The 27,210-nt window shown below is 47.4% G+C and overlaps 1 protein-coding gene across 1 annotated transcript in view; it reads left to right on the top strand.

The window, feature by feature from the left end:
• The window catches only part of ADCY1 (adenylate cyclase 1), an 839,277-nt gene that overhangs the window by 578,829 nt on the left and 233,238 nt on the right, over positions 1-27,210 (top strand). Inside the window, exon 7 of the mRNA XM_077269394.1 lies at positions 2,689-2,830. Coding sequence (XP_077125509.1) covers positions 2,689-2,830 — 142 coding nt within the window. The remainder of the gene's footprint in view (positions 1-2,688; positions 2,831-27,210) is intronic.

Raw genomic sequence — 27,210 nt, 5'->3', positions numbered from 1 at the left:
AAACAAAACCAGACACTTATCTTAGCTGATTTGGCAGCAGGGCAGGAGGAACCAGACAGAGATGCAAAACCTCCAAGAACAATGGACAACTGGCAAGGGCTAATGAATCCTGCACACCTAAATATCCCAGTCAGAGCTGCAATTAGCAGGGACACCTGCCCAGGATTGCAACCCAGGGACAACTGCATTACTATCAACAACCACCGGAGGGAACCCAAGAGCAGAATTCACAACAGCACTCCTCCTGTACAAAGATGGAGGCAGTTAGTGAATCATTCAGCTGATTCAGTGTGTGTGTGAGTGTGTGATGCGTACGGCATATAGTGTGTGTGTGTGTTTGTGTGTGGTGCGACGGTGTTCTGCTGGTGGTACCGCACAATAGGTTGGTACCAGCAGCAGTTTCCATATTGAGACACCCATCACTTGGGTGTCCCAATATGGCAGTCGGTGAACTTCCTCCGCTTGGAATTCTGGGATACAGTGACATCTGGACAGAACATGAAATGGAAACATTACAAGGCAATTATATGAATAGATGATCTCTGGAGGCAGATTCTCATGCATATCAGAGTCCAGCCCATAGTCCTTAGCTGCTCATTTACATATAAGAAAAACATGGATTTCTGTGGAATAAGACACTGGGTCATACAGTAGATATTCAGGTATCATTTTATTCAGCTTCCTATGACCTACATGCCCATATAGACGGCGTAGTAAGGGTTATCCTACAGACAGATTACCTGTAAAGGGAATCCATTGACACTGTATCTATATTTTAGACCTTCATTACATTTCCCTAATCAGGACCTAGTATTTTAGAGGTTTAACCCCTTAGTGACATAGCCAAATTTTTTAAATCTGACCAGTGTCACTTTATGTGGTAATAACTCTGCAACGCATCAACAAATCCCAGTGATTTTGAGACTGTTTTTTCATGACACATTATACTTTATGATAATGGTAAATTTAGGTCAATATGTTTTGTGTTTATTTATAAAAAGGATCAAAATTTTTAGAAAAATGTTAAAAAATTTGCACTTTTCTAAGTTTGAATGATTATCTCTTTAATCCAGATGGTCATACCACAGCAAACCATTAATAAATAACATTTCCCACATGTCGGCTTTATATCAGCACCATTTGTAAAATGTTTTGTTATTATGTTAGCATTTTATGAGGTTTAAAAATGTGGCATCAATTTTTCATATTTTCAAGGAAATGTACAAAATTTCTTTTTTAAAGACTTATCCATGTTTGAAGTGACTTTAGGGGTCTCATATATTGGAAAACCCCCAAACGTGATACCATTTTAAAAACAGCACCCCCTGACATATCGAAAACTGCTGTCAGTTAGTTTAACCCTTCAGGTGCTTTACAGGAATTAATGCAAAGTGACATGACAGAAATGAAATTGTGTATTTTTACCACCTAAATGTCTCTAACTTCTGAACAGATTACTACAGCAGTCAGACTCTAAGGCCACTATTTGGTCATGAATTGCCATCGCAAACATTAGGACCACACAATCATGATCTGAGGGCACCAATTTGGATATAGAAGAAGCCCTCACCCTCCTTTAACCATTTAAAATGAAGTAGTCACTATTGGCAGCAGCATCTAAGGGGTTAAATAGATTTGGATGGTGCAAACACTGATCTTGGCTGATACAGCAAATTGTCAGCTATAGTGTACAGCCGACAGCTGCTGGATTGTCACCTGTATGGAGAGGCTATTCTCTTATATCTCAGGTTAGTTAAAAGACGTATTGGCGATCATTAAGGGGTTAACCACCATATCCTTGTTACAATATTTTATTACAGTCTGATCTATGTATTTTTAATGCACTTTACTCTATGTAATGATTCTCTGTCTACCTATTAGATGTCAAGGACTTTTAGACCATTAATAAAATATTATTAAGATAGATCAATTATTACCCCTGACTTCCCACATTGTCTTTCAATATACGGTAATGGGCTTCCAAACAATATTGTCCAAATATCCCCTCTTTCTTCACCTATTGTTTTTCATATATTATGTTTTATGTTTAGCTGTGTCTTTGGTTTAATAAAGTAAAACCATTTTTATTATTTAGGCTATATCTCTGTCCTTTTTGGTTTTGTATATAACTTGCAGGAGATGCCTTATGTTATAAATAGAGAAAAAGAAGACATTTTCTTAGTGGTAGTGTGCTAGGAAGTAGGTACACATTGTTGAATAGTAGGCTGGCGTTCCACAGATAGCAAATGTGACTGGCTCTGTGTTCAGCTCCATGTGATTGTCCACAAAGCGGACAAGTACAGTAGCTGCCTGTTGTTGACGTGCACTAGTCTGGTAGTCTAGTAAATCGGACCAGGCCATTGAATGCTCACATTATTTTTCACACGGACCAGTTACACTGGTTATTGCTGGGTCAGGGTACTGTCTGTTGAGCACACAAGGACAGCACACTGACCGTACATGCGACCCCTAAGGTTTTTACCTTGATCACAGTGTAACTGCACTTTTTTTTTTATATATTTTGCACAACCCTTGTAAAACACTGTTTAAAAAAGTGCATTGCGGTCACAAAAGCGAACGAAATGTAATAAAGCCACCCACAATTTACTAGGAATGTATTTCATTAACACAGAGAATTGCACATTTAGTGGCGTAATTGATTATTACTTTTTTTTGTTTGTCTTTTAGGAAAGTTCATATAACAAAGACCACCTTAGAGTGCCTGAATGGGGATTATGAAGTTGAGCCTGGTTATGGTCATGAAAGAAATATTTTTTTGAAAAAGCATAATATTGAAACATTTTTCATTGTGCCATCACATCGAAGAAAGGTATGTTTTATTAATGAAAATATTCTCACAATACTTTCTCCGACTCAATGCACAATATTAAGACTAACATGAGGAAAACATTGTAAGCTCTTCAAGACCACTATGCACAGAACTGCATTCATTTAGGGAAGTTTTGTGACATTTGTCCTTACAAATTTCTTTCTGCCATTTTCTTACAGGAGATAAAGGAAAAGTGTATAAATATAAAAAACATTTGTCAGATTTGTCATTTTTTTCAAAGCAAATTTTACACATGTAAAAATACATCATTTCATATTTTGCTATTTTCTCCACATATAAACAATTTATGCACCTTATTTGGGTTTGTCGGGCCATAAACAGCTGGCTTATCCATTATAAGCCCTTCATAGTCTTTTTAAAGCTGAATAGCTCTCTAAACAACTTAAGGTTTGTAAACTTCCTTGAAAAAAAAATTAAAAATTGCTGCTAAACTTTTTTTCCTAGTTGGAAGCCTTTATTTTCCATTATTTTAACTCAATAAAAAAATAAACAACAGCAACCATTAGAATCATACAAATGACGTATTAGTTATCATCAATATACATTGTAGCAACTTTACTAAGTAGCAGGGAGAAAATTAAAACAAGTCAAGACCGAGTATGGAAAAGATTGTTAATACCAAACTCCTACCTTAGGTGAACATTGTTAAGTAGGTTAAAAAGGCAACTAAAAGATCATACACCGATGCTGCACTCACAATACATAAAAATCAGGAATTGAATAGAGGAGGTTCAATTTGGCAAAGGCTAACATGGAAGAACCCCCAATATAATGATACTAAAATATAGCTTTTAATGAAATACCGTTAAATGGGACAAACAACAAATACAATAACAGATACCACCCGAAAAGTGTACACTGTGTTCACCCTATAGGTAATCCCTAAACTGAACTCCTGTCTACCGGCAGAGGTGGGCACCCTATTAGAAACTGTATGAGAATGGCGTCCCACTCGCTGGCATCTGGCCCTACCTGCCCTAGAATACCCTATAGATAAGTGATGGCTGACATGCACTCATACCATCAAGGTTGGGCAGACAATACTGTTCAAGGACTACCGGAGAAAAAGGAAGATAAGTGGGAAAGCAGGTGTTAAAAAGTCTGTGGGAAGGTGACTCGCCATGCATAGTCATGATAGTATGTGGTAAAAAAGTGTGACAAGTGACCCCTCTGAGCTGTTTCTGAACTGAGCTCCTGCCTCCACCGTGGAGGCTGACACCCCACAGCAGATATGGCCCCCCTGCTCAATGAAGTCTCTCACTGGGAAGACCTGATAAACACTAATCCCAGCAGCCAATGACAATGAATGGAAGCAGCAAATGGATAAATGGAAACAGATAAATCCCCACAATCAAACCCTGTCCTTTTAAAAAAATTATAGGCATGGCATATATATGCATATATATATATATATATATATATATATATATATATATATATATATATATATATAAACGATAGCATAGAAATAGCCAGAGGGATACTCATCAACCTGTCATGTGACCTCTACACTTTTCACCACACGGTTCATTAGGAGGTAAAATAAGTTTATGCTGCCTGGTGCCCGAACATACTCCTTCATTTATATACACATAATATAACATTCTGATTCTCCCCCATTAGCATACATCAGTTAGAAAGTAAAACAGTTCCCATCACCAAATCACATATATAGCCATCAGCTTTTGTTTTAGCCAAAAGATTTTTTTAATCCTCACCACAATAAGGTACACTTCTGTGGCTGGGCCTTACTCTACTGTAATTTAAACATTTGTTAAAATATCCAATACTCTTTAGGTATATATTTATGTTTAATTTTTTAAATGACCAATAATATCACATACAAGGAACAAATACAGCCACACTATGACCAGACCACATATTACCACCATAGTGATCGAATAATACCACATACAGGGAACAAATGCCACCACACCATGGCCAGACCACATATTACCACCACATAGCGACCAAACAATTCCACACACAAGGCACAAATACTGCCACACCATGGCCAGACCAAATATTACCAACACAGTGGCCCAATACAACAATACTGATCATTAATAAAAAAAACACAATACTAATATCACCAGAAGTGACATTATACACAGGTGATCTGCACTTAGTATACAGTGTCATAGTACAGGTGTCACGGGAAGCCTAGGTGGGCAAGAGCTAATAACCCGGGCCCCTGCAATTTCCCTAAGACTAGGGAAATCCTGACTGACCCTCTTCCTAGAGTTTACACTGATGGTGTGCATGTCTAGGCCTCCACCCTCACCCTATCTTCTGTTTCAACCCTAGGCTGAAACCAACCACCCACCACCCAGTGAAGAGATAATACACCAATACCCACAGTTAGCACAAACAAGGATAACTGAAAATATGAACCAAGCCGCAGTCACTCAGGAATATACAATAAGTGCACAGGGCAAAACAAATACAAATATAGGAAGGAGTAAATAAGATAAAGGGAAATACACCACCAGATACGATACTCCGACTCCTAGCTCACCACTCCAGACCGAGATAACCAAGCACTAGACAGTAGCTATAATCGGCGACGCCCAATGTTCAGAAGAACTATTTAAAGGAAGTGGGCTTGGCCCAGCTTTCAATCCGAGCACCAGCTAAATTAACCCCAGACCAGCTAGACAAAATCTAGCCGACGCCACTGAGCGCATAGTGGACAAAAGCGGAATTACCGCTGTCTGTCGAACGCCCTAGAATGAACAGCATCCGACATGACATTACCCCGCCTTCTTCGAGGGACCCCAGGGCCCTCACGACTTATAGGACCCGGCTTGTCTGGATGGCGGTGGTGAAACATACTGACCAGCCGATCCGCATGAACGTCCGAGGCTGGTACCCAGGACCTCTCCTCAGGCCCATAACCACGCCAGTGTACCAAGTACTGTAAAGTGTGACGCACTACACGAGAGTCAACCACCTTGGAGACTTCAAATTCCAAATTACCATCCACCAAGACTGGAGAAGGCATTGGTGTCACATCCACAAGACCCACCGTCTTTTTTAGCAACGATCTGTGGAACACGTTGTGTATCTTATACACCGTAGGAAGCTCCAATCGGTACGCTACAGGGTTAATGACGGCGGCGACCCTAAATGGACCAATAAACCTTGGACCCAATTTAAGGGATGGTATCTTGAGTCTTATGTTTTTTGTGGATAACCACACCCAATCATCCACACTCAGGTCCGGACCTGGCACACGCCTACTGTCAGCCACACGTTTGTACCTAGCACCCACACTCAACAGGCACTGTTTAACTCTCCTCCAGACTGATGACAATTGTGCTCCTAACTGGTCTTCCTCCGGGACGCCGGAAGAGCCCCTCTGACTCAAAGTACAAAATTGAGGATGTTGCCCGTAAACACAAAAAAACGGAGACTCTCCAGACGACTCCTGGCGGTGATTATTAATGGCAAACTCAGCCAAAGGAAGGAACGTCGACCACTCCTCCTGGTTATCATAGACAAAGCAGCGTAAGTACTGCTCCAAATTTTGGTTCATATGCTCGGTCTGACCATTTGACTGAGGATGAAACGCCGAAGAATGAGACAACTTGATCCCCAGCCGTGAGCAAAATGCTTTCCAAAATTTTGCCACAAACTGAGTACCTCTATCACACACGATGTCAGACGGAACCCCATGAAGTCTGACCACCTCCTGCACAAATACCTGAGCCAGAGTCTTAGCGTTAGGCAACGAAGGCAAAGACACAAAGTGCGACATTTTTGAAAACCGATCAACAATCACCAAGATGACCGTGTTCTCAGCTGAGGAGGGCAAGTCAGTGATGAAATCCATGGAGATTTCCGTCCATGGCATACTAGGTACCTCAAGAGGAAGTAGTGTGCCAACAGGACGGGAGCGGGGCATCTTAGCCCTAGCGCACGTGGTGCAAGCTGACACGTATGAGACCAAGTCCTGTCGGATCTTGGGCCACCAAAACCGACGTGACACCAACTCCAAGGTACCACTAACCCCTGGTGACCAGCCAGGACAGCATCATGATGCTCCGCCAAAACCTTTAAGCGGAGATGAAGTGGTACAAAAGACTTGTTGATGGGAAGCTCAGATGGTACCTCCTCCTGAGCCTCGGCAATCTCAGCCTCAACCTCGGTAGTGAGAGCCGAAACCACAACACTAGTGTTGAGCATTCCGATGCTGCAAGTATCGGGTATCGGCCGATACTTGCTGTATCGGAATTCCGATACCGGGATTCCGATACTCTTGTGGTATCGGGTATCGGGTATCGCAACAACATTAATGTTAAAATGTGTAAAAGAGAGAATTAAAATAAAAAATATCGCTATACTCACCTGTCCGACGCAGCCGGGACTTCAGCGAGGGAACCGGCAGCGTTGTTTGTTTAAAATTCGCGCTATTACTTGGTTACGTGAATTCCCGGCTTGTGATTGGTCAGGTCGGCCATGTTGCCGGGACGCGGACCAATCACAGCAAGCCGTGACGAAATTACGTCACGGCTTGCTGTGATTGGTCCGCGTCCCGGCAATATGGCCGCCCTGACCAATCACAAGCCGTGACGTCACGGGAGGCTGGACACGCGCCCATTTTAAAATGAGCGCGTCCAGCCTCCCGGCTTGTGATTGGTTGACCGCGGCGCAACCAATCACAAGCCGTGACGTCACGGGAGGCTGGACACGCGCCCATTTTAAAATGAGCGCGTCCAGCCTCCCGGCTTGTGATTGGTTGACCGCGGCGCAACCAATCACAAGCCGTGACGTCACGGGAGGCTGGACACGCGCCCATTTTAAAATGAGCGCGTCCAGCCTCCCGGCTTGTGATTGGTTGACCGCGGCGCAACCAATCACAAGCCGTGACGTCACGGGAGGCTGGACACGCGCCCATTTTAAAATGAGCGCGTGTCCAGCCTCCCGTGACGTCACGGCTTGTGATTGGTCAGGGCGGCCATATTGCCGGGACGCGGACCAATCACAGCAAGCCGTGACGTAATTTCGTCACGGCTTGCTGTGATTGGTCCGCGTCCCGGCAACATGGCCGACCTGACTAATCACAAGCCGGGAATTCACGTAACCAAGTAAAAGCGCGAATTTTAAACAAACAACGCTGCCGGTTCCCTCGCTGAAGTCCCGGCTGCGTCGGACAGGTGAGTATAGCGATATTTTTTATTTTAATTCTTTCTTTTACACATTTATATGGTTCCCAGGGCCTGAAGGAGAGTTTCCTCTCCTTCAGACCCTGGGAACCATCAGGAATACCGTCCGATACATGAGTCCCATTGACTTGTATTGGTATCGGGTATCGGTATCGGATTGGATCCGATATTTTGCCGGTATCAGCCGATACTTTCCGATACCGATACTTTCAAGTATCGGACGGTATCGCTCAACACTACACAACACCCTTTTGGAGGATGGGTACTGGATCCTCCCGAGGTTCTTCCCCCGGAAAACACCTGGACAGAGCATCCGCCTTAGTGTTTTTAGACCCCGGTCTGTAAGTGACAACAAAGTTGAACCACATGAAAAACAATGCCCAGCGAGCCTGCCTGGGAGACAGATGCTTGGCAGACTCCAAATAAAGCAAATTCTTTTGGTCGGTAATAACAGTAACCTGATGAACCGACCCCTCCAAGAAGTGTCGCCATTCCTCAAAGGCCAACTTCATTGCCAACAACTCCCTGTTGCCGATATCGTAGTTACGTTCGGCGGGCGACAGTTTCTTGGAAAAATAGGCGCATGGACGCCTTGTGATAGTACCGCCTCCACACCAACCTCAGACGCATCGACTTCCACAACAAAAGGTTTTGATATGTCTGGCTGCACAAGAATGAGGGCTGAAACAAAACTGTTCTTAAGAAATTCAAATGCGCGCACAGCAGCCTCAGGCCAAACGGAGAAATTGGTACCTTTTTTAGTCATGTCAGTTAGCGGTTTAGCAATGATGGAAAAATCTTTGATAAACTTCCTATAGTAGTTAGAAAACCCAAGGAACCGCTGAAGAGCTTTCAGGTTATCAGGACGTTCCCAATGCAACACCGCTTGCACCTTAGTGGCGTCCATTTTAAAACCAGAAGCAGACACAATATAACCCAAGAAAGGCAACTCTTGAACAGAGAATACACATTTCTCAAGTTTTGCATATAGCTTATTCTCTTTGAGAAGCTGTAACACCTGCCTGACATGATCTAAATGAGTATCACGGTCGCAAGAATATATGAGAATGTCATCTAGGTACACGATAACGAATTTCCCCAAAACATGCGAGAACACATCATTAATGAAATGTTGGAACACTGCAGGTGCGTTAGTCAACCCAAATGGCATCACTAGTGTTGAGCGATACCTTCCGATATCGAAAAGTAACGGTATTGGAAAGTATCGGCCGATATGGGCAAAATATCGGATCTCGCCGATACCGATACCCGATACCAATGCAAGTCAATGGGACGAAAATATCGGAATTAAAATAAACCCTTTATACACTTGTAGGTTCATTCTACATGAAGGAAAACAACTAAGAATAATGTAGGATGTATTGGGGGAGGTGGCAGAGACATTAAAGGCATAGAGGTTTAGCCCAATCAAATAGAATAGCAGGAATTTTATTTTTTTTTAAGACGTTCGGAGTTACAAAGATATTGACTATGTTAAGATTTTTTTTATTTTGTCAGATATTGATGTTTCACTACTTCCATGCCCTTCACCCTCTTTTTTACTTCTCCCACACTTTCTTCTTCATCATCATCAGCATCTTTGACATCAAGTTCTTCTTTACCTTATTCATCTTCTTCTTCATCTTCTACCTATAATTTTTTTTTTGTTACATTGTTCATATTCTTTTTATTTAACTATTATTCCTTTTCATATTCAAGTTCTTCATCATATTCTTATTTGTGACAGGCATTCCCATAGTTGTTATCTATAAAAGTTTGAAGATTACACCTTCTGTTCTGCCTGTCACAAAAGAGTTACATTTGTCCGCGTTCAGTTTGGCCTGCAGCATCAGGCTTTATCCAGGGGCACCACGAGGAGGAACGGACTCACCCCCATTCACTGCTTAGTCTTCTTCTGCTTATAATTTAGATAATATCTTTTGCTCTGATATTTAGTGTTATGCTTAATGTTCTTCTGCTCTTTGTTCTGCAGCCTCTTGTTCTTCTGCTTCACGGTCTCCCATGTCGTCGTCATCTCCAGGGTCGTCGTCATCTCAGTGGTTGTCGTCTCTGGTGTCATCGTCATCTTAGGGGTGGTCTTCCGGGTCATCGTCTTTAGGGTCTTGAACTTGGAAATGTAGCAGAAGGTACAAGAAGGCTGAGAAAATGCCCAGAAACAGCTGATGGAACTGGAACTCGGATGGCTACCCGAAGGTCCAAGAGCCAATGGAACTACCGAGGACCAGCTGACGTTACTGGAACCCGGTTACTAAGCAGGAGGTACCCGTGCCTGAAAGCACTACCAAGGACCACCTGACATTGGTGGATCTCGGATACCCAGAGGGAGGCACCTAAGCCAAAGGCTCTGCCTGGAACCAGCTGATGGTACGGGAACCAGGATGGGGAGCAGAAGGTACAAGAGCAAAAGACACTGCCGAGAACCAGCTGACGGTACTGGAACCAGGATGGGTAGCCAAAGGTCCAAGAGCCAATGGAACTACCGAGGACCAGCTGATGTTACTGGAACCCGGTTACTAAGCAGGAGGTACCTGTGCCTGAAAGCACTACCAAGGACCACCTGACGTTGGTGGAACTCGGATACCCAGAGGGAGGCACCTAAGCCAAAGGCTCTGCCCGGAACCAGCTGACAGTACTGGAACCAGGATGGGGAGCAGAAGGTACAAAAGCAAAAGACACTGCCGAGAACCAGCTGACGGTACTGGAACCCGGATGGGTAGCCGAAGGTCCAAGAGCCAATGGAACTACCGAGGACCAGCTGACGTTACTAGAACCCGGTTACTAAGCAGGAGGTACCCGTGCCTGAAAGCACTACCAAGGACCACCTGACGTTGGTGGAACTCGGATACCCAGAGGGAGGCACCTAAGCCAAAGGCTCTGCCCGGAACCAGCTGACGGTACTGGAACCAGGATGGGGACCTATTCAAGCTTGTCTTCTTAGAGCCCCAACTAGTGGGGTTGGAGCAAAGGTTCAGCAGGGGGAGCAGAGTGTAGGCCGAAGCCTGCACTGGGGGCATTTGGAAGTCTGTTGTGTCTGCGTGGCATTTGCAGGACACGATGCTGGCTACACAGCAGGGGAACAGCTGGCGTTGCTGAACCCCACTGACACATTGGCGGGTGTTTTTCTTTGTGCAGCTAGCACTTCCGGGCACCAACTGGCGGTGTTAGAGCCCAGGGTCAGCAGGAGGAGAGGGAGCAGAGTGTAGGCTGAAGCCTGCACTGGCGGCAGCTTTGTGGCTGCGTGGCGTTTGCAGGACACGATGCCGGCTACACAGCAGGGGCACAGCTGGCGTTGCTGAACCCCACTGACACCTTGGCGGGTGTTTTTCTCTGTGCAGCTAGCACTTCCGGGCGCCAACTGGCGGTGTTAGAGCCCAAGGTCAGCAGGAGGAGAGGGAGCAGAGTGTAGGCCGAAGCCTGCACTGGCGGCAGCGTTGTGTCTGCATGGTATTTGCAGGACACGATGCCGGCTACACAGCAGGGGAACAGCTGGTGTTGCTGAACCCCACTGACACCTTGGCGGGTGTTTTTCTCTGTGCAGCTAACACTTCCGGGCGCCAACTGGCGGTGTTAGAGCCCAGGGACAGCAGGAGGAGAGAGAGCAGAGTGTAGTCCGAAGCCTAATTGAACCAATTCTAAAGGTAACCTTTAACCCCCCCTCAGGTGTTACAAACTAGAAGAGCCACACCTTGTGCAGCTGTAATGCTGCACAAGTCAAAGGTTGCTCTTTAAGTTTTGAATCTTGCAGACGCTGAATGAAACACGTATAACATTTAGCCCCTTATACAGTCAAACTGTCTTGGAGGCATGACTTTCCTTCTTAATGAGACGCAGCACAGCTGTCAAAAATCCCACCTTGGTGCTGGGCGCAGTCTCCTGACCGTCGTTATTAGCTGTACAGGAGTCTGCGCTGTTGTGTTATCCCTTGGCCATGCGCTGTTAGTGCTGCCCGTCTTGTGACATCATTTCATGTCGGCTGGTGCGGTTCGCGATGCCCATGAATCCCAGCCCCGCAGTGTCTTTTCATTAATTCACACTGCGGGGCTGGGATTCATGGCCTTGCACAGTCAATATGTTCGCCTCTCACTCGTGTCCTTACACCTGCTACAGACTGTGTGGCGTCAGCTGATCCCTTATCGCATGCCACGGCCATGAAGCCGTACAGTCTGAAGAAGGCGGAAGGAGATGAGTGACAGGCGAAGATATGCACTGCTCATGCCCGTCAATCACACCCTCGCAGTCAAAATAAATAAGACAGCGAGGGGCGTTGTGTCGGGCAGGGCGTCCGCAGAGGCGCAGCCAGCCAAACAATGATGTCAGAAGACGGGCAGCGCTACCAAGGGGGTTGCAGCGTGTCATTACAAAGGAAAGTCACACCTCAGGGACGGTTTAATGGTCTCAGGAGACACATTTTAGACGTGTTGCGTTCGGCGTGTGCAAGGAGAGTAACTTAATGAGCCACCTTGTACAAATGCAGCATTACTGCAGTACAAGGTGGCTGTTATACATGCCAACGCCTGGGGGGACAGGTTCCCTTCAATTTCCGGTCTTGTGTCTGTGTGGCGTTTGCAGGACACGATGCCGGCTACACAGCAGGGGAACATCTGGCGTTGCTGAACCCCACTGACACTTTGGCTGGTGTTTTTCTCTGTGCAGCTAGCACTTCCGGGTGCCAACTGGTGGTGTTAGAGCCCAGGGACAGCAGGAGGAGAGTGAGCAGTGTGTAGACCGAAGCCTGCACTGGCGGCAGTTTTGTGTCTGCGTGGCCTTTGCAGGACACGTTGCCGGCTACACAGCAGGGGAACAGCTGGCGTTGCTGAACCCCACTGACACATTGGCGGGTGTTTTTCTCTGTGCAGCTAGCACTTCCGGGCGCCAACTGGCGGTGTTAGAACCCAGGGTCAGCAGGAGGAGAGGGAGCAGAGTGTAGGCCGAAGCCTGCACTGGCGGCAGCTTTGTGTCTGCGTGGCGTTTGCAGGACACGTTGCCGGCTACACAGCAGGGGAACAGCTGGCGTTACTGAACCCCACTGACACCTTGGTGGGTGTTTTTCTCTGTGCAGCTAGCACTTCCGGGCGCCAACTGGCGGTGTTAGAGCCCAGGATCAGCAGGAGGAGAGGGAGCAGAGTGTAGGCCGAAGCCTGCACTGGCGGCAGCTTTGTGTCTGCGTGGCGTTTGCAGGACACGATGCCGGCTACACAGCAGGGGAACAGCTGGCGTTACTGAACCCCACTGACACATTGGCTGGTGTTTTTCTCTGTGCAGCTAGCACTTCCGGGCGCCAACTGGCGGTGTTAGAGCCCAGGGACAGCAGGAGGAGAGGGAGCAGAGTGTAGGCCGAAGCCTAATTGAACCAATTTTAAAGGTAACCTTTAACCCCCCCTCAGGTGTTACAAACTAGAAGAGCCACACCTTGTGCAGCTGTAATGCTGCACAAGTCAAAGGTTGCTCTTTAAGTTTTGAATCTTGCAGACGCTGAGTGAAACACGTATAACATTTAGCCCCTTATACAGTCAAACTGTCTTGGAGGCGTGACTTTCCTTCTTAATGAGACGCAGCACAGCTGTCAAAAATCCCACCTTGGTGCTGGGCGCAGTCTCCTGACCGTCGTTATTAGCTGTACAGGAGTCTGCGCTGTTGTGTTATCCCTTGGCCATGCGCTGTTAGTGCTGCCCGTCTTGTGACATCATTTCATGTCGGCTGGTGCGGTTCGCGATGCCCATGAATCCCAGCCCCGCAGTGTCTTTTCATTAATTCACACTGCGGGGCTGGGATTCATGGCCTTGCGCAGTCAATATGTTCGCCTCTCACTCGTGTCCTTACACCTGCTACAGACTGTGCGGTGTCAGCTGATCCCTTATCGCATGCCTCGGCCATGAAGCCGTACAGTCTGAAGAAGGCGGAAGGAGGTGAGTGACAGGCGAAGATATGCACTGCTCATGCCCGTCAATCACACCCTCGCAGTCAAAATAAATAAGACAACGAGGGGCGTTGTGTCGGGCAGGGCGGCCGCAGAGGCGCAGCCAGCCAAACAATGATGTCAGAAGACGGGCAGCGCTACCAAGGGGGTTGCAGTGTGTCATTACAAAGGAAAGTCACACCTCAGGGACGGTTTAATGGTCTCAGGAGACACATTTTAGACGTGTTGCGTTCGGCATGTGCAAGGAGAGTAACTTAATGAGCCACCTTGTACAAATGCAGCATTACTGCAGTACAAGGTGGCTGTTATACATGCCAACGCCTGGGGGGGGACAGGTTCCCTTCAATTTCAGTTCTTGTGTCTGCGTGGCGTTTGCAGGACACGATGCCGGCTACACAGCAGGGGAACATCTGGCGTTGCTGAACCCCACTGAAACATTGGCTGGTGTTTTTCTCTGTGCAGCTAGCACTTCCGGGCGCCAACTGGCGGTGTTAGAGCCCAGGGACAGCAGGAGGAGAGTGAGCAGAGTGTAGGCCGAAGCCTGCACTGGCGGCAGCTTTGTGTCTGCGTGGCGTTTGCAGGACACGTTGCCAGCTACACAGCAGGGGAACAGCTGGCGTTGCTGAACCCCACTGACACCTTGGCAGGTGTTTTTCTCTGTGCAGCTAGCACTTCCGGGCGCCAACTGGTGGTGTTAGAGCTCAGGGTCAGCAGGAGGAGCAGAGGGAGCAGAGTGTAGGCCGAAGCCTGCACTGGAGGCAGTTTTAGATCTGTTATGTCTGCGTGGCGTTTGCAGGACACGATGCCGGCTACACAGCAGGGGAACAGCTGGCGTTGCTGAACCCCTCTGACACATTGGCTGGTGTTTTTCTCTGTGCAGCTAGCACTTCCGGGTGCCAACTGGTGGTGTTAGAGCCCAGGATCAGCAGGAGGAGCAGAGGGAGCAGAGTGTAGGCCGAAGCCTGCACTGGAGCAAGTTGAAAGGGAACCTTTAACCCCCACCCCAGGCGTTTGTTGCTGAAAGAGCCATCTTGTACAGCACTAATGATGCAAAAGGAAAAGGTGGCTCTTTTAATTATGCTCCTTTCAAAGGCTGAACTACACACTTATGAAATGTGTGGGATGGTTATACGGTATCAGTGGACACACTTTAAAATTGTTAAGTTCTGCGTGTGCAAGGAGCTAAACAAAAATAGTTACCTTTTCCTTGTGCGGCATTACTGCTGCACAAGGTGGCTATTTCAGTAACAAACGCCTGGGGGGGGACAGGTTCACTTACATTTCAGTTGTTGTGTCAGCATGGCGGTCGCAGGACACATTGCCGGCTACACAGCTGGGGATCAGCTGACGTTACTGACACCCAATAACACTGGGTCGTATGTTTTGACTGTGCAGACGGCACTTCTGAGCCTCAACTGGCGGTGTTGGAGCCCAGGAATTACAGTTCAGTTGGTAGAAAGATGAACACAACAGGAGACCTGGATACTGTAGACAGTCACCCAATTATTTAATCAGGAAGAGGAGTGGCAAATTCCTGCGAGATCCAGGCCTGGTTCATTTTCAGGAAAGTAAGCCGGTCAACGTTATCGGAGGATAGTCGCATGCGACGGTCTGTTAGTACACCACCTGCAGCACTAAAGACGCGTTCCGATAATACACTAGCCGCAGGGCAAGCCAGCACCTCCAATGCATACTGGCTTAGCTCTGGCCATGTATCCAGCTTAGAGACCCAAAACTTGAAAGGGGAAGAGCTGTCTGGGAGTACAGCAAGAGGGCAAGACATGTAGTCTGTCACCATCTGACGGAACCGTTGCCTCCTGCTGACTGGAGCCGTCTGTGATGGTGTAGACATTTGTGGCGGGCACAAAAAACTTTGCCACAGTTGGGCCATACTGGTCTTGCGTTGGGCAGAGGCACTGCTTCTGCTCCCTCTTTGTGCAGAGCCTCCTCCACTGCCTGGACACACTGAGCTGCTTTGTAAAGCACTAGCAGCACTTCTCTCAGTTGGACTGGAGAAGATGATGGAATTCACCAGTGTGTCTTGGTACTCCCGCATTTTATGCTCCCGGTTCAACGGTGGGATGAGGCTTTGTACGTTGTCCCGGTAGCGAAAATCGAGGAGGGTGAACACCCAATAATCAGACATGTTGAGAATGTGGGCGATGCGGCGGTCATTTCTCAGGCACTGCAACATGTAATCAACCATGTGCTGCAGACTGCCAACTGGCCAAGAAACGCTGTCCCCTGCTGGAGGCGTGATCTCTGCCCACTCGTCATCACCCCACCCTCGCTGTACACACTGACTACTGGACAATTGTGTAACTCCCTCCTCTGGAACGATGTCTTCCTCCTCCATTGACTCCTCCTCATCCTCCTCACAAAGTGTCCCCTGCCTACGTGTTTGTGAGGAACCACGTGGCGCTGACTGTCCAGAAGATGATGGAAATGGTGAATCCTCATCCTCCACCTCTTCCACAACATCATCCCTTAGCGCTTGCAGTGATTTTTCAAGCAGGCAGATAAGGGGGACAGTCATGCTGACTAGTGCATCATCTGCACTCGCCATCCGCGTGAAATAATCCAAGGGACGCAAAACCTGGCAGACGTCCTTCATAGTGGCCCACTCTGTGGTTGTGAAGTCTGAACGGCGCGAAGTGCGACTTCTTTGCGCCTGATGCAGCTGGTACTCCATTACTGCTTGCTGCTGCTCACACAACCGCTCCAACATATGTAACGTGGAATTCCACCTGGTAGGTAGGTCACATATGATGCGATGTTCCGGAAGGCGTAATCGGCGCTGCAGAGCTGCAATGCGCGATTTTGCTGTGCTGGAACGCCGCAAGTGAGCACACTCTAGGCGGACCTTGTGCAGCAGTGCATCAAGATCCAGATAGTCCCTCAAAAAACTCTGCACGACCAAGTTGAGCACATGTGCCAGACATGGGATGTGAGTGAGGTTGCCAAGGCCCAGAGCTGCCACCAGATTTCGGCCATTATCACACACTACCATGCCTGGCTGGAGATTCGCTGCCACAAACCACACATTGCTCTCCTGCTTGATGGCATTCCAGAGCTCCTGCGCTGTGTGGCTTTGATTCCTCAAAGAAATTAATTTCAAGAAGGCCTGTTGACGTTTGGCCACGGCTGTGCTCATGTCGGTCGTAACAGGTAAACGTTCACGGGTCCATGTGGAGGTGGACTGTGACAGCTCCTGCAGCGATGATTCTGAGGAACTTGTGTAAGAGGAGGAGTCAATGCGTACAGACTGGATTCCTGCAATCCTTGGAGTGGGCAGGACACGTCCTGTGCCATTCGCACGATCTGTACCCGGCTCAACAACATTAACCCAATGGGCAGTGAGGGAAAGGTATCACCCCTGTCCATGGTGACTGGTCCACGCATCGGTGGTGAGGTGGACCTTGCTACTGACGGCGTTCAGTAGCACGTGTTATATGTGTCCCTCCACATGCTTGTGTAGGGCAGGGATGGCTTGCCTGCTGAAATAAAAGCGGCTGGGCACATTGTACTGTGGGACTGCCAATTACATCAAGTCACGGAAGCTGTCAGTCTCCACCAGCCTGAATGACAGCATTTCCAGTGACAGAAGTTTGGCAATGCCTGCAGTCAGAGCCTGTGCTCGTGGGTGGTTTGCCGAGAAAGGCCGCCTTTTCTCCCATGCCTGTACTACCGATGGCTGTATACTGGGCTGGGAGTGTGAGGATGACTGGGAACGTGGTGCTGCGGGTGGAATTACAGTGGGTCTCTGGACAACAGTGCCAGAGGTTCTTCCATGGCAATCCTGGGAGGAAGCCGAACCAGCTGTGTGTGAGCTGGAGGAAGAGGCAACACGAGCTGAAGAGGTGGTAGCTGCCGCTGTTGGTTGGCCTAGGTCTTCAGTGTGTTTTTGTAACTCCGCCGCGTGCCTGGTCCGCACATGTTTCCACATGTTGGAGGTATTGAGGTTGCTGACATTTTTCCCTCTTTTGATTTTATGATGACACACCTTGCATTTGACATAGCAAATGTCATCTGCAACTGTGTCAAAAAAGGACCAGGCACTGCAAGTCTTGGGAGCGCCCTTTTTGGCTTTTGGAAGAGACATGCTCCTAACGGGTGCCAAAGTGGAGGCTACAGGATCCGCAGTTTTCCCCTTCCCTCTTCCTCTTTGGCCCGTTCGGGGAATCTCTTCCTCAGAGCTGCTACCACCACCTTCCTGTCCCTCATGCCACGATGGGTCAAGGACCTCATCATCTACACTACCCTCTGCCACCAACTGCTACTCCTGGGTAGTCTCAGCAGCACAGCATGCACCAGAAAGTGGCACCTGAGTGTCATCAGCGGATGCGTTCTGCGGTGTGGTGACCGGAGGCACTGGCCCACACGCCTCTTCAGACTCAGAGAGAAAAAGCTGTTGGGCATCACTGCTCACTGCCTCTTCTTCCATTTCTCCAATGCTGCTTGGCTGGCCCCCTGTTTCCAAGCCAAGAGATTCAGAGAACAGAAGTAGAGACGGCTCCTGTCCTGGGCTCTCTGTCTGCCTGGGCAATTTGGCATGTGGCGAAGAGACAGATGGGTGCTCTCCAGTGCTCTGTGTCTGAGAGGATGTGGCACTAATTGAAGTCGATGCGTTAGCTGCCATCCATCCGACAACGGCTTCAATTTGGTCTTCACGCAGCAGCGGTGTACGGCGCTCTCCGACAAAGCTGCGCATGAAGGACTGTTCCCTGCTGAAACTGGGTGATGATGAGTCACCGGTGCCTGCAGCAGGCACAGAATCCCCACGTCCTCTCCCTGCTCCGCGTCCACGCCCACGTGCCTTACTCCCTGCCTTCTTCATCTTGGTTGACTGATAAAGATAAGCAGAAAAGTACTAACGGCTTAGTGTGCTTATTCCTGAACAGCTCCTAACAGGTATAAGAAACACTAATTTTCTAAAGTGTGGACTAGACTTTAACCCCTTCATGACCCAGCCTATTTTGGCCTTAATGACCTTGCCGTTTTTTGCAATTCTGACCAGTGTCCCTTTATGAGGTAATAACTCAGGAACGCTTCAACGGATCCTAGCGATTCTGAGATTGTTTTTTTGTGACATATTGGGCTTCATGTTAGTGGTAAATTTAGGTCGATAATTTCTGAGTTTATTTGTGAAAAAAAACGGAAATTTGGCGAAAATTTTGAAAATTTCGCAATTTTCACATTTTGAATTTTTATTCTGTTAAACCAGAGAGTTATGTGACACAAAATAGTTAATAAATAACGTTTCCCACAAGTCTACTTTACATCAGCACAACTTTGGAAACAATTTTTTTTTTGCTAGGAAGTTATAAGGGTTAAAATTTGACCAGTGATTTCTCATTTTTACAACAAAATTTACAAAACCATTTTTTTTAGGGACCATCTCACATTTGAAGTAATTTTGAGGGTTCTATATGGCTGAAAATACCCAAAAGTGACACCATTCTAAAAACTGCACCCCTCAAGGTGCTCAAAACCACATTCAAGAAGTTTATTAACCCTTCATGTGTTTCACAGCAGCAGAAGCAACATGGAAGTAAAAAATGAACATTTAACTTTTTAGTCACAAAAATGATCTTTTAGCAACAATTTTTTTATTTTCCCAAGGGTAAAAGGAGAAACTGGACCACGTACATTGTTGTCCAATTTGTTCTGAGTACGCTGATACCTCATATGTGGGGGTAAACCACTGTTTGGGCGCATGGCAGGGCTCGGAAGGGAAGGAGCGCCATTTGACTTTTTGAATGAAAAATTGGCTCCAATCTTTAGCGGACACCATGTCGTGTTTGGAGAGCCCCCGTGTGCCTAAACATTGGAGCTCCCCCACAAGTGACCCCATTTTGGAAACTAGACCCCCCAAGGAACTTATCTAGAAGCATAGTGAGCACTTTAAACCCCCAGGTGCTTCACAAATTGATCCGTAAAAATGAAAAAGTACTTTTTTTTCACAAAAAAATTATTTTAGCCTCAATTTTTTCATTTTTACATGGGCAACAGGATACAATGGATTGTAAATCTTGTTGGGCAATTTCTCCTGAGTACACCAATACCTCACATGTGGGGGTAAACCACTGTTTGGGCACATGGTAATTCTCGGAAGGGAAGGAGCGCCATTTGACTTTTTGAATGAAAAATTATCTCCATCGTTAGCGGACACCATGTCACGTTTGGAAAGCCCCTGTGTGCCTAAATATTGGAGCTCCTCCACAAGTGACCCCATTTTGGAAACTAGACCCCCCAAGGAACTCATCTAGAGGCATACTGAGCACTTTAAACCCCCAGGTGCTTCACAAATTGATCCGCAAAAATGAAAAAGTACTTTTTTTTCACACAAAATTTCTTTTAGCCTCAATTCTTTCATTTTCACATGGGCAACAGGAGAAAATGGATCCTAAAATTTGTTGGGCAATTTCTCCTGAGTATGCCGATACCTCATATGTGGGGGTAAACCACTGTTTGGGTGCACGGCAAGGCTCGGAAGGGGAGGCGTGCCATTTGACTTTTTGAATGGAAAATTAGCTCCAATCGTTAGCGGACACCATGTCGCGTTTGGAGAGCCCCTGTGTGCCTAAACATTGGAGCTCCCCTACAAGTGACCACATTTTGGAAACTAGACCCCCCAAGGAACTTATCTAGATGCACAGTGAGCACTTATAACCCCCAGGTGCTTCACAGAAGTTTATAACGCAGAGCCGTGAAAATAAAAAAATAATTTTTCTTTCCTCAAAAATTATTTTTAGCCCAGAATTTTTTATTTTCCCAAGGGTAATAGGAGAAATTGGACCCCAAATATTGTTGTCCAGTTTGTCCTGAGTACGATGATACCCCATATGTGGGGGTAAACCACTGTTTGGGCGCACGGCAGGGCTCGGAATGGAAGGCATGCCATTTGGCTTTTTGAATGGAAAATTAGCTCCAATCATTAGCGGACACCATGTCGCGTTTGGAGAGCCCCTGTGTGCCTAAACATTGGAGCTCCCCCACAAGTGACCCCATTTTGGAAACTAGACCTCCCAAGGAACTAATCTAGATGTGTGGTGAGCACTTTGAACCCCCAAGTGCTTCACAGAAGTTTATAACGCAGAGCCATGAAAATAAAAAATAATTTTTCTTTTCTCAAAAATGATTTTTTAGCCCACAATTTTTTATTTTCCCAAGGGTAACAGGAGAAATTGGACCCCAAAAGTTGTTGTCCAGTTTCTCCTGAGTACGCTGATACCCCATATGTGGGGGTAAACCACTGTTTTGGCACACGTCGGGGTTCGGAAGGGAAGTAGTGACGTTTTGAAATGCAGACTTTGATGGAATGCTCTGCGGGCGTCAGGTTGCGTTTGCAGAGCCCCTGATGTGCCTAAACAGTAGGAACTCCCCACAAGTGACTCTATTTTGGAAACTAGACCCCCAAGGGAACTTATCTAGATGTGTATTGAGCACTTTGAACCCCCAAGTGCTTCACAGAAGTTTATAACGCAGAGCTGTGAAAATAAAAAATGTGTTTCCTTTCCTCAAAAATATTTTTTTAGCCCAGAATTTTTTATTTTTGGAAGAGTAACAGGAGAAATTGGACCCCAAACGTTGTTGTCCAGTTTCTTCTGAGTACGCTGATACCCCATATGTGGGGGTAAACCACTGTTTTGGCACACGACGGGGTTCGGAAGGGAAGTAGTGACGTTTTGAAATGCAGACTTTGATGGAATGCTCTGCGGGCATCAGGTTGCGTTTGCAGAGCCCCTGATGTGCCTAAACAGTAGGAACTCCCCACACGTGACTCCATTTTGGAAACTAGACCCCCAAGGGAACTTATCTAGATGTGTAGTGAGCACTTTTAACCCCCAAGTGCTTCACAGAAGTTTATAACGCAGAGCCGTGAAAATAATAAATGTGTTTCCTTTCCTCAAAAATATTTTTTTAGCCCAGAATTTTTTATTTTTGCAAGAGTAACAGGAGAAATTGGACCGCAAAAGTTGTTTTCCAGTTTCTCCTGAGTACGCTGATACCCCATATGTGGGGGTAAACCACTGTTTGGGCACATTCCGGGGCTCGGAAGGGAAGTAGTGACGTTTTGGAATGCAGACTTTGATGGAATGGTCTGCGGGCATCATGTTATGTTTGCAGAGCCCCTGATATGCCTGAACAGTAGAAACCCCCCACAAGTGACCCCATTTTGGAAACTAGACCCCCGAAGGAACTTATCTAGATGTGTGGTGAGCACTTTCAACCCCCCAGTGCTTCACAGAAGTTTACAACGCAGAGCCGTGAAAATAAAAAAATCATTTTTCTTTCCTCAAAAAAGATGTTTTAGCAAGCAATTTTTTATTTTCACAAGGGTAACAGGAGAATTTGGACCCCATTATTTCTTGCCCAGTTTGTTGTGAGTACGCTGATACTCCATATGTGGGGGTAAACCACTGTTTGGGCACATGTCAGGGCTCGGAAGGGAAGTAGTGACATTTGAAATGCAGACTTTGATGGAATGGTCTGCGGGCGTCACATTGCATTTGCAGAGCCCCTGATGTGCCTAAACAGTAGAAACCCCCACAAGTGACCCCATTTTGGAAACTAGACCCCCGAAGGAACTTATCTAGATGTGTGGTGAGCACTTTCAACCCCCCAGTGCTTCACAGAAGTTTATAACGCAGAGCCGTGAAAATAAAAAATAATTGTTATTTCCTCAAAAATTATGTTTTAGCAAGTAATTTTTTATTTTTGCAAGGGTAACAGGAGAAATTGGACCCCAACAGTTGTTGCCCAGTTTGTCCTGAGTACGCTGGTACCCCAAATGTGGGGGTAAACCACTGTTTGGGCGCACGTCGGGGCTTGGAAGGGCGGGATCACCATTTGACTTTTTGAACGCAAGATTGGCTGGAATCAATGGTGGTGCCATGCTGCGTTTGGAGACCCCTGATGTGCCTAAACAGTGGAAACCCCTCAATTCTAACTTCAACACTAACCCCAACACACCCCTAATCCTAATCCCAACTGTAGCCATAACCCTAATCACAACCCTAACCCCAACACACCCCTAACCACAACCCTAACCGCAACACACCCGTAACCCTAATTCCAACCCTAACCCTAATCCTAACCCTAATCTCAACCGTAACCCTAATCCCAACCCTAACCACAACTGTAACCCCAACACACCCCTAACCCTATCCGTAACCCTAACCACAAGCCTAATCTTAACCCTATTTCAAACCCTAGCCCTAATTCCAACCCTAACTCTAATTCCAACCCTAACCCTAAGGCTATGTGCCCACGTTGCGGATTCGTGTGAGATTTTTCCGCACGATTTTTGAAAAATCTGCAGGTAAAAGGTACTGCATTTTACCTGCGGATTTACAGCAGATTTCCAGTGTTTTTTTGTGCGGATTTCACCTGCGGATTCCTATTGAGGAACAGGTGTAAAACGCTGCGGAATCCGCACAAAGAATTGACATGCTGCGGAAAATACAACGCAGCGTTTCTGCACGGAATTTTCCGCACCATGGGCACAGCGGATTTGGTTTTCCATAGGTTTACATGGTACTGTAAACCTGATGGAAAACTGCTTCGAATTCGCAGCGGCCAATCCACTGCGGATCCACGGCCAATCCGCTGCGGATCCGCGGCCAATCCGCTGCGGATCCGCGACCAATCCGCTGCGGATCCGCGGCCGATCCGCTGCGGATCCGCGGCCGATCCGCTGCGGATCCGCGGCCGATCCGCTGCGGATCCGCGGCCGATCCGCTGCGGATCCGCTGCGGATCCGCTGCGGATTCGCTGCGGATCTGCGGCCGATCCGCTGCCGATTCGCTGCGTGCACATGCCATAACCCTACCCCTAACCCTAACCCTACCCGTAACCCTAACCCTACCCCTAACCCTAACCCTACCCCTAGTTCTAACCCTAGTTCTAACCCTAACCCTAGTGGAAAAAGAAAAAAAATATTTTCTTTATTTTATTACTGTCCCTACCTATGGGGGTGATAAAGGGGAGGGTTTATTTATTATTTTTTTATTTTGATCGCTGCGATAGAACCTACCACAGTGATCAAAATGTACTTGTAATGAATCTGCCGGCTGGCAGATACGGCGGGCGCACTGTGCATGCGCCCGCCATTTTCCAAGATGGCGGCGCCCATGGAGAAGACGGCCGGACACCGGGAGGGACATCGAAGCTAGGTAAGTATGGGGGGGTGGGATCGGAACACGGGGGGGGGGGATCGGAGGACCGGGGGAGCGGACAAGAGGACCGGGGGAGCGGACAGGAGGGAGGAGGGGAGCGGACAGGAGATCGGGGCAGAAAGGACGACTGGGGGGGGCGATCGGTGGGGTGGGGGGGGCAGATCGGGGTCTCCAGCCATGGCAGATGCTATTGCAGCATCGGCCATGGCTGGATTGTAATATTTCACCATTTTCATAGGTGAAATATTACAAATCGCTCTGATTGGCTGTTTCACTTTCAACAGCCAATCAGAGCGATCGTAGCCACGGGGGGGGTGAAGCCACCCCCCCCTGGGCTGAAGTACCACTCCCCCTGTCTCTGCAGATCGGGTGAAAATGGAGTTAACCCTTTCACCCGATCTGCAGGGATGCGATCTTTCCATGACGCCACATAGGCGTCATGGGTCGGATTGGCACGGGTTTTCATGACGCCTACGTGGCGTCAAAGGTCGGGAAGGGGTTAATATGAGCTAATGTGGCCTACACAACTGTAAAGTGGTGTGTTTGGTGAACTTTATTATTTATTTATCTTTTGGGGGCTGAACTGACAACAGGGCGAGCTGCACTCACACGGAGACCGTGCAGACAGCCGTAAACGGCGCTGCAAGGCCCCAAAAACCTCCTCTACGTTATCCTATGTAGTATTTTTCCACAATTTAGCTGGATACGGGTGGAAAGCCACTAATAGGAATTATTTGAAAAAATGTGTAGCAGGCTGCACTATTTTCAAAAAAGGACAATGGAATGGATAGAACTGTATGAGTCAGTGAACCACCCTGAGCTGGATACAACTGGCTGTGGCTGCACACAGACTACAGGGCGAGCTGCACTCACACGGAGACCATGCAGATAGCCGTAAACGGTGCTGCAAGTCCCCAAAAACCTCCTCTACATTATCCTATGTAGTGTTTTTCCAAAATTTAGCTGGATACGGGTGGAAAGCCACTAATAGGAATTATTTGAAAAAATGTGCAGCGGGCTGCACTATTTGCAAAAAAGGACAATGGAATGGATAGAACTGTATGAGTCAGTGAACCACCCTGAGCTGGATACAACCGGCTGTGGCTGCACACAGACTACAGGGCGAGCTGCACTCACACAGAGACCGTGCAGACAGCCGTAAACGGCGCTGCAAGGCCCCAAAAACCTCCTCTACGTTATCCTATGTAGTGTTTTTCCACAATTTAGCTGGATACGGGTGGAAAGCCACTAATAGGAATTATTTGAAAAAATGTGCAGCGGGCTGCACTATTTGCAAAAAAGGACAATGGAATGGATAGAACTGTATGAGTCAGTGAACCACCCTGAGCTGGATACAACCAGCTATGGCTGCACACAGACTACAGAGTGGGCTGCACTCACTCACACACACACACACAGAGACCTTGCAGATCGCTGTGAAAACAGCGCTGCAAGGCAAAAGCAAGGTGAACACACAGTGGTTGCTAAATTAGCCTGGGAAAAGCACAAAGAAGCAAATCGCTATCTCAACTGGCCCTCAGTCAGAACACAGCGTCCTATGCCTAACTGAATTCACAGCAGAGTGAGCCCAAAATGGCGCCAGTGACTTTTAAACTGCAGCATGACATCATTTCAGCAGCCAATCACAGCCTTGCCAGTAGTTTCATGCCCACCATGCTGAACAGGATGTGCCCACACTTGTAATCAGTCCTCATTGGCTGAATTTGTGCTGTTTGAATTGAGAACTTCCGATTCCGGTATCCGATATGCGGCAAGTATCGGATCTCGGTATCGGAATTCCGATTCCGCAAATATCGGTCGATACCCGATACTTGCGGTATCGGAATGCTCAACACTAGGCATCACCAAATTGTCAAAATGACCCTCAGGGGTTTTAAAAGCCGTCTTCCACTCATCACCTTGACGGACTCTTATGAGGTTGTACGCCCCCCTGAGGTCAAGCTTGGTAAACCATTTAGCACCTGCCACCTGATTGAACAAATCCGGTATCAATGGCATAGGGTATGGATCACGAACCGTAATCTGGTTCAACTCCCTGAAATCCAGACATGGGCGTAGTCCGCCATCTTTCTTCTTAACGAAGAAGAACCCTGCTGCCACAGGCGAGGATGAAGGCCTGATGTGCCCTTTGCTCAAACCTTCAGCAATGTAATCCTTTAACGCTTGTCTCTCCGGACCGGAGATGTTAAACATCCTTGCTTTAGGCAATTTGGCCCCTGGTTTAAACCTGATAGTACAGTCATAGGGGCGATGTGGTGGCAACTCTGAACAACCCTTCTCAGAGAACACATCCACAAAATCCAGAAGTGACTCAGGAACGCTTGGAGTCACAGCAGAAACACATGTGGCCAAGCAATTCTCCTGACAGAAATCACTCCACTGAATTATGTCCTGAGTTTTCCAGTCAATAACCGGGTTGTGCATAGACAACCATGGAAAACCCAGAACCACCTGCGCAGGAAGATTCTTGAGTACCTTACATGTAACCTACTCGAAATGTAGAACCCCAATGTGGAGTTTCACCTCAGCCACAAACTCAGTAATCTCCCCCTGTGAGAGAGGAGCAGCATTGATGGTGACCACACAGATAGGATGAGGCAGTTTTTCGATCTTAAAACCAGAAGTGCGCGCAAACTCCTCATCAATGAGATTTGTGGCAGAACCACTATCCACAAAAACAGTTATTGGCAGCTCACTGCCAGCGATAATGACCTTAGCAGGGAGCATGCATTGAGAAACCACCATGGAGGATATACATAAGCTCAGATTGGCCTCCTCCACACCCTCTGAGCTTAGAAGTTTTCCGCCATTTCGTTTTTTCTTAGACAGCAGAGGACAAATGTTAACAAAATGACCAGTTTTACTGCAGTAAAAACAGTCTCCCTGCTTCCTGAGCACAGGGGCTCGATTCTTAACATGTGATACCCCTGCGATTTGCATAGGTTCCGTGGGCTCACCTGCAGCAACCTCACGTGAACCTAAACCCTCTCCCATAGGCGGCGTCTCATGCTCCCCCTGACGCAAATGGCGACCAATGCAGACAACCAGACT

The sequence above is a fragment of the Ranitomeya variabilis genome, chromosome 6, assembly GCF_051348905.1.
Source record: "Ranitomeya variabilis isolate aRanVar5 chromosome 6, aRanVar5.hap1, whole genome shotgun sequence".
Lineage (NCBI taxonomy): Eukaryota > Metazoa > Chordata > Amphibia > Anura > Dendrobatidae > Ranitomeya > Ranitomeya variabilis.
Note: the sequence above shows the minus strand (reverse complement) of the source record. Positions and strands in the feature narration are given on the sequence as shown.